Source organism: Heterodontus francisci, chromosome 8, assembly GCF_036365525.1.
Source record: "Heterodontus francisci isolate sHetFra1 chromosome 8, sHetFra1.hap1, whole genome shotgun sequence".
In the NCBI taxonomy this organism is placed as follows: Eukaryota; Metazoa; Chordata; class Chondrichthyes; order Heterodontiformes; family Heterodontidae; genus Heterodontus; species Heterodontus francisci.
In genome coordinates this window covers 126913379-126928750 of record NC_090378.1, presented here as the reverse complement: position 1 = coordinate 126928750, position 15372 = coordinate 126913379, and the positions used below count along the sequence as shown (strand labels likewise).

At 42.9% G+C, this 15372-nt stretch overlaps 1 protein-coding gene across 3 annotated transcripts; it reads left to right on the top strand.

Moving 5' to 3' along the window:
• The first annotated feature begins 482 nt into the window (after positions 1-482).
• Positions 483-11647, top strand: LOC137373146 (glutamine synthetase, mitochondrial). Of its 3 annotated transcripts, XM_068037998.1 has the most exons (8): positions 500-589; positions 839-933; positions 1740-1914; positions 3287-3448; positions 4740-4886; positions 6297-6424; positions 8758-8957; positions 9857-11647. In XM_068037998.1, the coding sequence occupies exons 2-8, from the start codon at positions 856-858 to the stop codon at positions 10176-10178; spliced, it is 1212 nt and encodes a 403-aa protein (XP_067894099.1). In that variant the 5' UTR covers positions 500-589; positions 839-855; the 3' UTR covers positions 10179-11647. The 3 variants fall into 3 exon arrangements, with proteins under 3 accessions (XP_067894102.1, XP_067894099.1, XP_067894101.1); XM_068038001.1 differs by lacking the exon at positions 839-933 and having other exon boundaries at positions 483-604; XM_068038000.1 differs by lacking the exon at positions 839-933 and having other exon boundaries at positions 505-589.
• The last annotated feature ends 3725 nt before the right edge of the window (positions 11648-15372 follow it).

The window sequence follows — 15372 nt, the reverse complement described above, 5'->3', positions numbered from 1 at the left end:
ACGCCTGGTAATGGATTTAATACCAGTGCAGATTTTTAAAGAAACAGTGGTAAACGGAAGGGGGCTCCTGAGGGCAGGATTTCAGGGGGTGGGTGCGGGGGGGGAAGTCACAGCACAAAATGTGCACCGTTTTAATTCAGCACAGCCTCGGGATCAAAAAGGCTGAGTATAATGTTGAAAGGACTATCAGTGGACTTGATGACCCTTGCTCGGGATCTCAGCTTCGCCCACTGCTGGTGTACCTATTTTCTTTATGATTCTTATGCAATACAGCGGCTCCGGTCGCCTTGTTTTTGCACAAGTCTGAGTGAGGCACGTCGAGGGGAGGGGAGGGGAGTGGAGCAGGGCAGTGGAAATTTCCCCGAGACACCGCCTCCAATGGAAGCAATGCATGTGCTGGGTCATGTAGACATCACGTTTCCCTGGCACCAATGAACGGCCTCAAGGCGACAGGCTTCGCATTATAAATGTCCCTCGCAGCCAGCCTCCCGAAGTAGAACTGAATGAGAAACCTTCAGCAGGAGGAAAAGAAAACTGGAGCAGCCTCGGAGCAACAAGAGTGAAGCAGCCCCTTGAGGAAGCTTTCAAGGTACTGATCGGCAAGGTGGGTGGTGGTGGGGGGGGGTGAAATCCGCAAGAAGCAGAATGTTGCAGACAAAATTCAACTCCTTGCTCAAGTGCATCATATTTGCCGATTGCATTTCACGTTGTGGTTGCTTTAAGAGTTTGCAGCATGTTTTGTTTTTGTAGGATGCCGTGTTGTCGCTGCTTTGATATTGGTCAGTGGTTTCCCGGTAAAGCACATGTATTGCTAATAATTGGGCATTTTGTTTTATAGTCTATTATTGGTGGAGGATGCGGATCTCTCGCAGTTTCCTGTGTCTGGTAAAAAAATGCGGCAATATCACGCCGACGAATTGGCGGAACCAACATGTAGGTTAACGTAGAGATTTTAAGTAGAGGGGGGTGGTGGGGGTAGGAAATGTTGAGGATGGATCGAGGGGGCTGGAGGTTTGCATGTCCCGGGCTGATTTGCATGAAGGACTGATCAGTGTCGGTAGGAGTTGGATTTGCATGCTCAGGGTGCTATTGATCAGAATGTACTCAGGGGTTGGTTTGCATGCTCGGGGGCTAATCCATGTGATGAAGGGCTGGTTCTGCATGCGTGAGCCTGTCGGCTCTGTGGTTCAAGGTGGCTGGCGGAGTTTGTCTGCCCGGGGCTGGCCTCCACGCTTCACAAGCTGCCCTGTATTGTGTAGGGTTGGAGGACGCCGGCTTCTGGTTTCCCCACCGTCTCCCATCAAACACATCTTGTTCGCTGTAAGTCGACATCTCTGGTTGGTGTAATGAATCTGGAATCTGATGGGATCTGTACAGTGACTACCCCCCGCGGTGTATCTGTTCTGTGTTAAACTCGACAGAACCCAACGTTTGTGAAATTGACAAGAGACTGGGAGAAATGCACTGGACCCGGAAACACCTTTTATTTCTTTTGTTAAGCAAATGAACCTTTTTATCTGCATTTTTTTTTAAAAAAAAGCAAACTCGACCCGTTTGGGTGAATCAGTCCCTGCTCTGGAGCATTGCAGCTCGCACAGTTTCGACTGGTTTGTGTGTGTGTGTGTGTGTGTGTGTGTGTGTGCGGGGGTGGGTGGGGGGGTTATTTTTTTTGCAGCTGGGCTGAGTGCCATGTGGCAACTGCTGTAATATCCTCCATTTCTTGCTTCTTTCTCTCGCAGACTTACAAGATGGCCACTTCAGCCAGCGCCAACCTCAGCAAAATCGTCAAGAAGAATTACATGGAGCTGCCCCAGGATGGCAAGGTGCAGGCTATGTATATCTGGATCGATGGCACAGGAGAGGCAGTCCGCTGTAAAACCAAAACCTTGGACAAGGAGCCCAAGAACATTACTGGTAAGGGCAGCTTTTGTTTTTTAAAAAAAAGACCTTCAACTCTGCCTGTTTCTTGGCCATCATGGACCCGAGTTATAAAGTTAAGAAATCCTGGACTGTGAGCCCCAGAACACTGCTGAAAATCCTAAAAGCCCATGTAATAAAGATTAACTGTTAATTTATACTGTAGCCATATAACAGTGGCCATGAATGTACGGGTGTATATATTATATTAATCTTTCATGCTCCAAATTCAGTTTGCCCAGTGATTTTGATTTTTTGGGAAAAAAGACTTTTTGATGAATGCATTTGAATCCCCTTGAGCTTGTTTTCTTCCTCTATTTTTTTTTTTTTCCCTTTTTGCCAATTTTCACTCCTCACCCAAGTGGTCATCTTCATGCGTGAGTGTTGCCAGACTATTTAACTGTGCGGGGCATCACCACAGCCAAGCCTGGTGCTGTCCTCCCCCTCCGATGTCCACTAATGTGTACTTTCTAGTAAGTTACTGGGTAAGTGATCAAGAACAGGAACCTTGCCTGAGAATTTTTTTTTTTCTCTTCCCAAGCCCTCGGGCTGAGGCCAACACCTTGGTACCTGGCTGTTGTGGGTGCATGCATGGCTTAATACTGAACTGTTCTGCGTAAACATCAGGGAAATGTTTGGGAGTGAGGTCAAGTACATTTAAACACGTGGAGCTGTGTTTTTTTTTTAAAGTCCCATTACATCAAAGTTAAATCTTTAAGGCAAAATGAGTGACGCTTGACTGGCTTAATAACATTGTGTATTACAATCACTGACATTTTGCACTTTTGTTTTGCACAGTTTAGTCTCTGGATAATATCTCCTCCTATACATATAACTGCTCCTGTTGCCATTGTGACTGGCAACATTAATGACTTTAGTCCCTTCTATGATGGTATTTCACTATTAATGTGGCATTCCAGGTATTTTCCTTGCTACACAATTTTATGATTTGCAGTTATTCCCACTACACCAGTGGGTGACCATTCTGTGATGGTGGGCAACATGATTTTTGGAGTTCTCCTCTTTGCAGACCTAGTTCTTTGCACAGGCCTGCCTCAAAAATTCACTGATGTGGAGTGTTCTAATTGTTTGCTTGCACGAGGTTTGCAATTAAGTGGCATGAATAATGATATTGGGAAATAACCAATTTCCTAATGTCTTGGAGTAGAAGTGAGCATCAAAAGCAAAATAGTTGAGTTTGTGCCGCCCTGGATTTCTCTGCATGACTTGCTGAAACAATGCCAGTTGCTCTTCACAAAGTAGCTTTGTTGCTTGTGTGATCCTTTTTGGGGGTTGGGAGAGCTTTCCTTCACTCTGCTGCTTTCAGGTTTTGTTTGGATACTGTGAAACTTTGTTTATCTGTTTCCAGACCTCCCAGAATGGAACTTTGATGGCTCAAGTACATATCAGTCAGAGGGGTCCAACAGCGACATGTACCTCATCCCATCTGCCATGTTCCGGGATCCTTTCCGTAAGGATCCAAACAAGCTCATCCTCTGTGAAGTCTTCAAGTACAACAGAAAGCCAGCAGGTACACATTGAGTCCTGTCGTTACTTGGAAGCTGATGTAACAGTGAAGAGAATAATTCATCGTATCAGACAGTTACTCCAATACCCCAAGGTGTATCACGGGTGCATTATAAAGCAAAATTTGACTGAGTCACATGAGATATTCAGGCAGATGGCCAAAAGCTGGGTCAAACAGGTAGGTTTCAGGAGTGCCTTAAAGGGGAGAGTGCCAGAGAGGATTAAGGAGGGAATTCCAGGATTTGGGACTTAGGCATAGCCACCAATAGTGGAGCAATTAAAATCGGGGACACTCAAGAGGCCAGAGTTGAAGAGCACAGGGATCTCTGAGGCCATTTGGTCCATCATACCCATACCTGCTGTTTGAAAGCTATCCAATTAATCCCATTCTTCCCTGTTGACCTGCAAATTTTTCCTTTAAGCATACATTCACTACTTCTCTTCTGAAAGTTGCAGTTGAATCTGCTTCATTCTAGATTATAACAACTGACTAAGTAGTGGGGGGGGGGGGGTGGGGGAGAGGTAAATTTCACCTCCTTTCCCTTATCCCAGCTTCTCCAGTCTCTTCACATTAATGTATACCCTCGTCCTTGGTGCCGTTCTGGTGAATCTCTGCACCATCCCCAAGGCCTTGTAGGAATTTGCCAACCCAAATTGTCAGTCATAATGCCAGTTCTTTTAAGTAATTGGGAGTGGGACACCTTTCCTATCAGAATGAAGTACTCCTCGCTCTGCATCAAATTACTTGCAGAGTAAGGCAGCTTGACTCAATGTCGTTGAACTCCACACTCTTACGCTTTTTTTTCACTTTACTTCAGAAGGCATCCTTATCTACCTTTGAGTGAAATTACTAAACCAAGACAGTTTTGTGCTGTTGGTACATACCCACTTTTTGACTGTCCCAAGTAGTTCCCATAAGACCACTTCAACCTGCAAAAAAGATGATGTATTTGTCATCCATTGGTCACTTTGAAACTAGCTCCTTAGTCGTGAATATTCAGTTTGAAAACCTGATGCATTAGCTTGTTCGAGATTTTGAACGATACTGTCAAAAGGATATCCAACACGACCAATTGGGAAGCTTTTATCAAATTTTGTGCATCAAACTCCTGTCTCTACAAGGACTATGGGTACACCAGACCTATCAAGGGGGTGGTGTGTGTGTCCATGTTGAGTCAAAGAGCTCCTTTTTAAACTAATATGTACTTATTTCTTATCAGTTTCTCCAAATGTGCATCAATAGAATGGTAGTTTCTTGTCGGGGGAAGCTGGTACAAATTGTTTTGTTTCTACAGAAACTAATCTTAGAAACTCATGCCAGAAAGTCATGTCCATGGTCGCAGGTGAACACCCATGGTTTGGAATGGAACAGGAATACACTCTTCTGGGAACAGATGGACATCCCTTTGGATGGCCTTCCAATGGGTTTCCTGGACCACAAGGTGCGTTATCCCTTTCACATTTCCTTTTAGATCTTTGGTAAGAATGTCACTGGACGATTCTACTGTTGGCAGGATCAGTGCTGGGACCTTTGCTGTTTGTAGTATACATAGATGATTTGGAAGAAAATGTAGCTGGTCTGATTAGTAAGTTTGCGGACGACACAAAAGATGGTGGAGTTGCGGACCGTGTTGAGGATTGTCAGAGGATACAGCAGGATATAGATCGGTTGGAGACTTGGATGGAGAAATGGTAGATGGAGTTTAATCTGGACAAATGAGGTAATGCATTTTGGAAGATCTGATACAGGTGGGAAGTATACAGTAAATGGCAGAACCCTCCGGAGTATTGACAGGCAGAGAGATCTGGGCGTACAGGTCCACAGGTCACTGAAAGTGGCAACGCAGGTGGATAAGGTAGTCAAGAAGGCATACGGCATGCTTGCCTTCATCGGTCGGGGCATAGAGTATAAAAATTGGCAAGTCATGTTGCAGCTGTACAGAACCTTAGTTAGGCCACACTTGGAATATTGCAGACAATTCTGGTCGCCACACTACCAGAAGGACGTGGAGGCTTTGGAGAGGGTACAGAGGAGGTTTACCAGGATGTTGCCTGGTCTGGAGGGCATTAGCTATGAGGAGAGGTTGGATAAACTCGGATTGTTTTCACTGGAACGACGGAGGTGGAGGGGCGACATGATAGAGGTTTACAAAGTTATGAGCGGCATGGACAGAGTGGATAGTCAGAAGCTTTTTCCCAGGGTGGAAGAGTCAGTTACTAGGGGACATAGGTTTAAGGTGCGAAGGGCAAAGTTTAGAGGGGATGTGCGAGGCAAGTTTTTTTTTAAGAGGGTGGTGAGTGCTTGGAACTTGCTGCCGGGGGAGGTGGTGGAAGCAGGTACGATAATGATGTTTAAGAGGCATCTTGACAAATACATGAATCGGATGGAAATAGAGGGATATGGTCCCCGGAAGTACAGAAGGTTTTAGTTTAGACAGGCATCAAGATTGGTGCAGGCTTGGAGGGCCGAATGGCCTGTTCCTGTGCTGTACTGTTCTTTGTTCTTTTGTTCTTTAGATGAAGTACCAGTGCAAGATAATTTGGGCATTTGACTCTACTTGGAATAGGGGGAAGTGAAGATCAGTAAAAAGGATAGAGGGGATAAATGGTAACGTCTCGCAACTGCTGAAGTTTAAAGAAACAACTGGTTATTCTATGTTTGGAGAATACTTGGAAGCCAATAAGCAGCCATGTTTCAGCAGTCTTTAGAAGTATCTTAGAATGCTAAATTGTACAAAGATGACATTCAAAGATATTTTGGTGTGTGGTGGGCTTGATAGAAGTCTGCTTATTTCCATTACTATTTTTCTCTGGTGAAATCAGTATCTGATGGGCGTATTGTTTTCTTTTAGGGCCCTATTACTGTGGAGTTGGTGCAGACAAAGCTTACGGTAGAGATATTGTGGAAGCTCACTACCGGGCTTGTCTGTATGCTGGAATCCATCTCTCTGGCACCAATGCTGAAGTGATGGCTTCTCAGGTAAGAGAGAAGGTACAGGGAGTGTGGTTGGTCATCGCATTTTAAGGAATTGAAGAGAGATCACGAAAAAATCTAAAGGGTGGTTGCAGTTTGGAAATCTGTTGTAAACTCTTGTTAAATCGCAGCTCTCAAATTTTATGAGGCACCACCTGCTTGGGTACAGTGGTGTCAGAGGACTGGAGGATTGCAAATGTTATATCCCTGTTCAAGAAAGTGAGACGGATAAGCCAATCCAGACCATTCATTTTAACATCAGTGGTGGGGGAGCTTTTTGAAATCTTAATCCAGGAGTAAATTAACAGCCACTTTGACAAGAATGGACTGTTAAAGGAGAACCAATTTGGATTTAATGGCAAATCGTGTTTGAGTTTTTTTTGATGGGGTAACAGTGGATGTTATGTTAACAAAATTGAAGCCCGGCTGAGTAGCAGCATGATACAAAGTTGGCTATGGAATCGAACACCGAGGTATGATGAATGAATGACTGGAGAGAGAGATACACAGTGGTGTTCCCCAGGGTTCAGTGCTAGGACCACTGCTGTTTTTTTGATGCACTTGGACTTTGTGCAGGACGCAATTTCATGTCATCTACAAATTCTGAAACTTGGAAGTACAGTAGACAGCGAGGAAGGCGGTAATGACTTCAAGAGGACATAGGCAGGCTGGTGGGTTGGGTGGATACGTGGCTGGTGAAATTCACTGCAGAAAAGTGAGATGCTGCATTTTGGTAGGAAGAATGAAGAGAGATGGAGCATAGTAAATGGTGTCAGAGCAAAACCAGGTGTCTGCAAAAATCTTTGAAGGTGGCAGGACAGATTAATAAAACTGTTAAGGCATATGGGACCCTAGGCTTTATAAGTAGAGGCATAGAATACAAAAGCCAGGAAGTTACTCTAAACCTATAGAAAATACTATTTGGCCCCAGCTGGAGTATTGTGTTCGATTCCGGGCACCACCCTTTCGGAAGGGATTAGAGGGTGTAGAAAAGGTTTACTGGAATGGTTCCAGGCATGAGAGATTATGTTTATGTGGATAGACTGGGAATGTTGGGGTTGATCTTGGAGTAGAGAAGGCTAAGAGGAGATTTTATAGAGTTATTTAAAATCGTGAATGGTTTAGGTACAGTGAATAAAGGGAAACTGGTTTCAATGGCTGAAATGTTGACAATCAGAGGGTATAGATTTTCAGTGATTGGTAAAAGAAGGTGACATAAGGAAGTACTTTATGTAACATGAGTAGATCGGCTTTGCAATGCACTGTCTGGATACAGATTCAATCGTAGCTTTCAAAAAGGAACATAGTTGAAGGAGTAAAAAGTTGCAGGGGTGGGGAGGGGGGGAAAGAGCAGACTAATTGGATTGCTTTTTGAAAGAGCTAGTGGAGACAATGGGCTGAATGGCCTCGTTCTGTGCTGCAACCAATCTATGAATTGGATTGTTGCTTGCTTGGAAAAGTGAAATTAAGGGACACTGGTTGCAACCAGGATCTTGATATTGGGTTTGGTTTGTGGAGAAAGATCTGTGCACACTTGATGGGACAAATGGATTGTTTCCATGCGAGAATATTGAAAGCAGTTTTGGATTTGGGTGGACAGGATGCCTGTCCTACTTGTTTGACACAATCAGTGGGAGGCCTGATCAACCTTTATCAGGCTCATTAAAAATAACCGCCCGACCAGCTAACTTTCCCACGCAGCAGTTGAGGATCCTTTAAAATACCACTAGTAATGTCCACCTCTAAACTTGTACTGCCCATTCACTTGTGGGACGGCTGAAGAAAATTCAAGATTGAGATCAATAGTTTTTTTTAAGTAAGTTTATTTCGGGATATGGAGTTGAGGTAATTGGCCTACTCCTGTTCTTGTGTAACTGGCAGGAACAACAGTGTAGACATAACAGCATCCAGGTCCTCACTACATTAAATGACTGATTTATACCTATAGTGACACTGTTGGCAGCTCTGGCTGCTTCAGTCAAGGTCCACCTGAAAGTCAATGTGTGGGCAACCTATGGCAAGTCAGCTGGTTGCTCCTCCTTGCTGTTTTGGTCCTGCTAAACCCTATTTTTGTCTCTCTAAAAGGGTAATCGGACAATAGACAAATCTCTCCATAGTATTTTGTAATGTATCTGAGCTGCTAATTTTAGAGTAAACGCAGGCTGCGCAAAGTTTATCCCATAAGCCTGTTTTCCGGAGCAACGATGTACTTGTGATTTTTTTTTTTTACACTGCAATGTAGCACCAGTTGCCAATGTTGCAATTCATTCAATTTCAGTGCTTTTGGGCTCTGATGCTTAATTCCCTTTTGAATTAACCGCTTATTTCACCTTTTACAGTGGGAGTACCAAGTTGGACCTTGTGAAGGTATCAAGATGGGTGACCACTTGTGGATTTCAAGGTTTATTCTGCACAGGGTGTGCGAGGACTTTGGTATCATTGCTAGCTTTGACCCGAAGCCCATTCCTGGCAACTGGAATGGGGCAGGGTGCCACACCAACTTTAGCACCAAATCCATGCGGGAAGAGGGAGGGCTGAAGTGAGTATCAAATGTTAAGCTTATTCGCTAATGTTTAATGTTCGAGACTGAAATTGGCACCACTGATCTTTCTGTGCCTATGGGAATGGCTGCTTTCTATTAATGAAAAGACTGAACATTTAGGGGACCAGTTCCTTGAAATGTGGGCCTCATATCCAGAGTTACTTTGTGATTTACTCCAACTGGGCAAATGGAACATGATTGAGAGGATGATACTCGTTATTTATAAAGTACTAATGCCCCCTTTTTGATGGAGGCAGCAGCAGTAGTGTTGCAATACAGGGGAGATGGTAGGAAACATAGAAAAATTAGGAGCAGGAGTAGGCCATTCGGCCCTTTGAGCCTGCTCCACCATTCAATACGATCGTGGCTGATCTTCCAAACTCAGTAACCTGTTCCCGCTTTCAAGGGGAGAAAGCGGGGACAGGGTACGGAGTTTGAATGATCAGCCACGATCGTATTGAATGGCGGAGCAGGCTCAAAGGGCCGAATGGCCTACTCCTGCTCCTATGTTTCTGTATATCCCTTGATCCCATTAGCCCCAAGAACTATATCTAACTCTTTCTTGAATATATTTAATGATTTCGCCTCAACTGCTTTCCAGGTTCACCACTCTCTGGGTGAAGAAATCTCTCCTCATCTCAGTCCTAAATGGCTTACCCCTTATTAGACTGTGACCCATCGTCCTGGACTCCCCCGCCATCGGGAACATCCTTCCTGCATCTAGTCTGTCGAGTCCTGTTAGAATCTTGTAGGTTTCTATAAGATCCCCCCCATTCATTCTTCTAAACTCTAGTGAATACAAGCCTAATTGACCCAATCTCTCTTCATATGTCAGTCCTGCCATCCCAGGAATCCAATACTAAGCACAAAGTATTCAAACTGTGTTTCTTTTTTAGGTACATTGAAGACTCCATTGAAAAACTGGGCAAGAGGCATCAGTACCACATTCGTGCCTATGACCCTAAAGGAGGGTTGGACAATGCTAGGCGTTTGACAGGCCACCATGAAACCTCAAATATCAATGAGTTCTCAGCTGGCGTTGCCAATAGAGGAGCTAGCATCCGAATCCCTCGATCTGTTGGCCAGGACAAGAAAGGCTACTTTGAAGACCGCCGTCCCTCTGCTAATTGTGACCCTTATGCAGTCACAGAAGCATTGGTCCGCACATGCCTATTGAACGAGACTGGGGACAAGCCTATTGAGCACAACAAAAACTAAACCAGATAATGCACTAATGGACCTGGCATTTGTAGCAGTGATACTTTTTTTTTTGAAATGTGGGACCAACAGGTCTCTACTCCTACACTGTACAAGTGCTAAAGGTGGGGTGTGTGGAGGTGGTGCCAGAAGAGTTAGAATTGTATTTCAGAACATAATTTCTCCTGTCTTTTTTTTTTTCTGGAAGCTGAGGAACGATACTTGATAGGACAACAGACTGTTCTCTTATTTAGAACAGTTAAAGTTAATAACTTTTCAAGTTGACTGGTCAACTTCACATGGACAAGAACCTGTAATTTAATACAGTCAACATTGAGATTAAAGCGGGGCTTTGTTTTTTATTAAAATGCAGCATTAATATTTTATGGTCAAATGACCCATTCTCATCTTGCTAACTCTTTTGGATATGTACTGATCCACAAATATTACTAATACTGTAAACTACACAATTTCACTAATTTTTAATGGTAGTTTGCAATCTTGAGATTTTCTGTCGTGGCTGAAGAACTGTTCTGTAAATGGCTGGTCTAGCACCAGGAAAGAACTTTTTTGTGAACCTATTGGGACTTGATTTTGTCCTGTAATCATTAAATTGTGTTAAGAATCCAGCTTCAAAATGGGAACTAGGGATACTGTAAAAATCACAAATTTGTTTTGTGAGTAATGTACTGCATTCCAGTACAATAATTTTAACTTGTGGTCTGGCCAGCTAAATTACAGTAGTCCTATCATTGTTCTAGGGCCCAAGGGCATCTTAAAATGATGCCTTTGTTTATTGTATGTTACCTTAATGACTAAACTTCTCTTAAGAGACATGCCTGAAAAGGATCAAAAATGCTCAGCTAATCTCTTGGGAGTTTTACAACCACTTGTGAAACTTGAGCCATATGACACTAACTGGCTGTGTATTCTAATCTTTGGGTAGTGGGAGGTGTTTGAAGATCATAATATGACTGGTCCTTCCTCAAGTAAGTTCCCGTTCACTTGTCACTTGACATTTTTTTTAAAACAATATTTTCAGACATTACAGGTAAAAGTTCAGTTGTAAAAAATTGTTTCCAGGTTTTGTTTCTGTAGACCCTGTCTAGGTACACTAACTGTGGGAATCGCCCTTCCCAGAGCTACATTTTTGTGCAACAGTTTCTGAAGCATGCTGTAAGCATTAATGTATTTTTTTTACCATATTTTGATGGTACAGATTTGTTTCAGGGTTCAACTTTGCTGTAGATTTTTTTAACTAAAACAATTAGAACCTTTTTTAAATTGCTGTCTCACTCTGTCTTGTCTTGTATTTTGAATTGTCATTGCTAAAATTGAGTAAAGTGGTTTTTAAGCAATTGCTTTCAGTATGAAACAAATTGCACTCAACCTGCTGGTTTTCAGTGCTCCGAGATGGTGGAAGTCTTTGTGTCTGCATGATACCCAACCAAGAGAAAACCCCGTAGTAAATGGGTCCGTGTTCAGAGGTTTCCTTTCGTACTGATTTTTTTTTAATGACTTGTCTTCATTGCTTCTCTCACTAAAATCGGCCTCAGTAACTTCCTCTACCGTGTTTGATTCCAACAGCTGCATATCCAGGGTGTTTTGAACTTGTAGCTACTGTGTTCGTGTTGCAGTTTCTGCAGAGGAGGTTTTTACTAGCATCGGTGGCACTAGTGCTTTGTCTACAGGCTTGCTGCACATTTGGCTAATCTAAGTAACTTCAAATATGTGTCTGCTGATATGAGTGAGGTAGATCATCTGTTAAGAGTTTTCATTCAGAAATGTTCATTTTCACAGCTGCATTTGATTTATTTTCACACCCTCTCTTGAGAGCATTTCTATCCAACTTCTCCTTTTTAAATGATGCCCCCACCCCTCGGATTTGTCATTTAACTTAACACGAGCCAAAAAAATGTGCAGCAGCTAATTGGCTGCCTGTTTCTCTTGTCCATTGACATTGCTTAGCTGCCATACATTACATTGCCTTTGTTTAGGGGGGGACAAGCAGCTATCTCTCGTGGGTAATTTGGTTATCTACAGTACAGCCTAGGGTTACGTTGGCAAGTCGGAAACTGGAGCCACTTTTTTTGATTTTGTGCTAGACTACAGTTGAGTTGGTATTGCTCACTTCTAAACCTGGACTGCACACCTGATGCACCAGTCAGAATGCTGCATTCACAAAGTCTGCGATACTTAATCAGCATCATTTAGATGACTTATTAAATGGCTATAAAAACACCTCCAAAACCAAACGAAGTATGTGCGCGTGGAGCAGCACAAGCTGCAAAAGGAAAGCATGTTGCTGAATGCGCATCTTGCAGCTGCTGATGGATGCGGAAGGCTGCCTTCAGATTGGAAAGGTGTTCGACCAGTCAGACGGCTATGGATGAAATTAGAGACACAAAACTCACTATTACACAATGTGTGAGAAAAGCATGTGGCTGAAGACCAAACATGAATGCAACTAGGCAGACACATCACACATAGACATTACAGGAAATGTGAAGATTAATCTGAAGGCCCTGAATAGTCATTGAAGGACATGACATGAGTGTTGCAGGTAATATATGCAAAAAAACAAAGTTGCCATGGACCAGTGAAACAAAATGTTAAGCAATGTGTGTGCATGTGAAATGTCAGAATGCACTTATATAGGAATGTTAAAGGAAGTTGCAGGTAACAGATTTATCCCAGTACATGTACAGTGCAAACTTGGGTCCTGATCAGCCTGAAAGTGCAGCTGGCAAGATGATACAAATCAAACTAACCATGAACTCAGGCTTAATGCTTTCACTGCACAATGCACTCTCAACACTTAACATCCATACAATAGACACAAGTGGCTACATCCTGGTACCCCACAATACAGACCCTTAACATCCATGGAGGCAGGATTAGACATTTCCCCACAGGGAGACTGTTGAGTGTGTTTGATGGCAAAGCCAGCAGAAGTAAACAACTGTAATGACTATAACGCTATCAAATACACCAGAATGCGACTCAAATAATGAAGTACTTCTGGAATGAATTACACTTACCGTGCAGCACTGCCAAAAAAGGTGACATCTGGACACAGCAGCCACTATTAGTGCTGTAGGAATATGCATAAAAATGTCCATGTACTCATAATATGCCATTTCTTTTCCAGGAGTGCCAGAACCCAGCACTGATGAAGTCATTCCCTCTGGAGAACACATGAGAGCACGATGTCCTGTCTCAATTTTTTTTTTCATCTACAGAAACCCATTGACTATCCAACCAACTTACCCAGGAATCCACAAAGAATCAGTTTCTGCTTGTCTGATTATGGAATTCACATTCTCTTCATGGAGAACACACTTGAGTTCTGTACAGAGCTACTAGGTAGCAACCATGCTTTAGTAACTAGCCCACCTATTCACTAAGTGCAGACAGTGATAATACTGGAGTTAACCAGCTAAAATGACACAGCTTATGCTGCTCAGTTGTCCACCCAGCATCACCCATACTATTAGTGAGTGTTGGCTTGCTGAGCTGGTTGGAACAGAATGGTTAATCTTTCATCACCAGCTGTATCATCCTGCAGTCAACTGGACCCTGAATTTCCTACCAGCCAATAAAGGACCTGATCTCAAAGACCTGAGCTCTGGAGGATGTTATCAGTGAGGCTGGGGAGCTGATGCATGGAACATAAATAAGGCGTTAACAGCTGAAGAATTTCTGGGTGGAAGGAAAACATGATTGACCCTTTTGCTTCTAAACTCTGATGAGGCCAGCTTTGTACCAGGATAACGTTATGAATATGAATGCGTACACCGGTCAATTGTGCCATACTTTCTGGAAGGTAATGTAGAAGAGACCACCATCAAGACTTGCTTCATGTATCAAACCTGATTTGTGCTGTGAGAAAGCAGGTGTCTGCATTCTGCCTTGAGCAGATAGTGACATAAGTGGTAAGTCTCAAGGATGCTCTCACTGGTGATGTTGAGGTACTCGGGACTAAAACAGCCAACTTCAGTGCACTTGTAGACAAAAATGAAAGATGAACTTGAAGGCCTGAGACTAAACACTACCTATCTACTGTAACTATTGCCCTCTTGATTATGACCATCAACACATTAGTTCACAGAGTGTCACTGATACAATGTCTTCCGAATCTCCCCATTATCTCTAAACTCATAGTTCCCCCAACCTCTCAGACTCTTTCTCCCCAATAAACACAAAAATGGACTGTCCCGGCAGAAGCATTTTTTAAGGCGGCTCCTGCCCAGCCAAACTAGTCTCTTGCATCTATTCTTTCTTCCTCGTCCAGTCTATCTACCTACATTCATGACTCTTCTGCTGCTCTGAATTTTACATTCAGTTTGAGGGAGAGAAGAATGGGTTCAAGACTAGTATTTTAAACTTAAATAAGGGCAATTATGAGGGCATGAAAGCAGAGCTAGCTAAAGTGAACTGGCAAATCAGATTAAGGGATAGATCAATAGAGATGCAGTGGCAGACATTTAAGGGGATATTTCAGAATACACAGAATAGATACGTTCCAATGAGAAAGAAAAATTCCAAGGGGAGGACCCACCATCCATGGTTAACTAAAAAGTTAAAGGTAAAATCAAACTTAAAGAAAAAGCATATAATTGCACAAAGATGGTGGCAGGTCAGAAGATTGGACAGAATATAAAAAAACAGCAAAGAATGACTAAAAGACTAAGAAGGAGTGAAAAATTAGAGTGCAAGAAAAAGCTGTCGAAAAATATAAAAACAGTAAGAGGTGCTATAGATATTTTAAAAAAGAAAAGTTAACAAAGTGAGCTTTGGTCCTATAGAAAAAGAGTCTGGGGAATTAATAAGGAGATGGCAGATGAATTGAACAGGTATTTTGCATCAGTCTTCACTATAGAGGATACAAGTAACATCCCAGAAATAACTGTAAATCAGGAAATGGAAGGGAGGGAGGAACTCAAGAAAATTACAATCACCAGGAAAGTGGTACTAAGCAAATTGTTGGAGCTGCAGGCTGACAAGTCTCCAGGAACTGATGGACTTCATCCTAGGGTCGTAAAAGAAGTGGCTAGTGAGATAGTTGATGCATTGGTTTTAATTTTCCAAAATTCCCTAGATTTGGGGAAGGTTCTATAAGATTGGAAAATAACGAATGTAACTCCTTTATTTAAAAAGGGAGGGAGACAGAAAGCAAGAAACTACAGGCCAGTTAACTTAACATCTGTCATAG

Bases quoted from the DNA above. Each gene is read 5' to 3' on its own strand.
- LOC137373146 (XM_068037998.1), top strand. From the start codon at position 856: ATGCGGATCTCTCGCAGTTTCCTGTGTCTGGTAAAAAAATGCGGCAAT. The intron at 4,887-6,296 runs GTGCGTTATCCC...GTTTTCTTTTAG, and splicing joins TGGGTTTCCTGGACCACAAG to GGCCCTATTACTGTGGAGTT. The intron at 8,958-9,856 runs GTGAGTATCAAA...TTTCTTTTTTAG, and splicing joins CGGGAAGAGGGAGGGCTGAA to GTACATTGAAGACTCCATTG.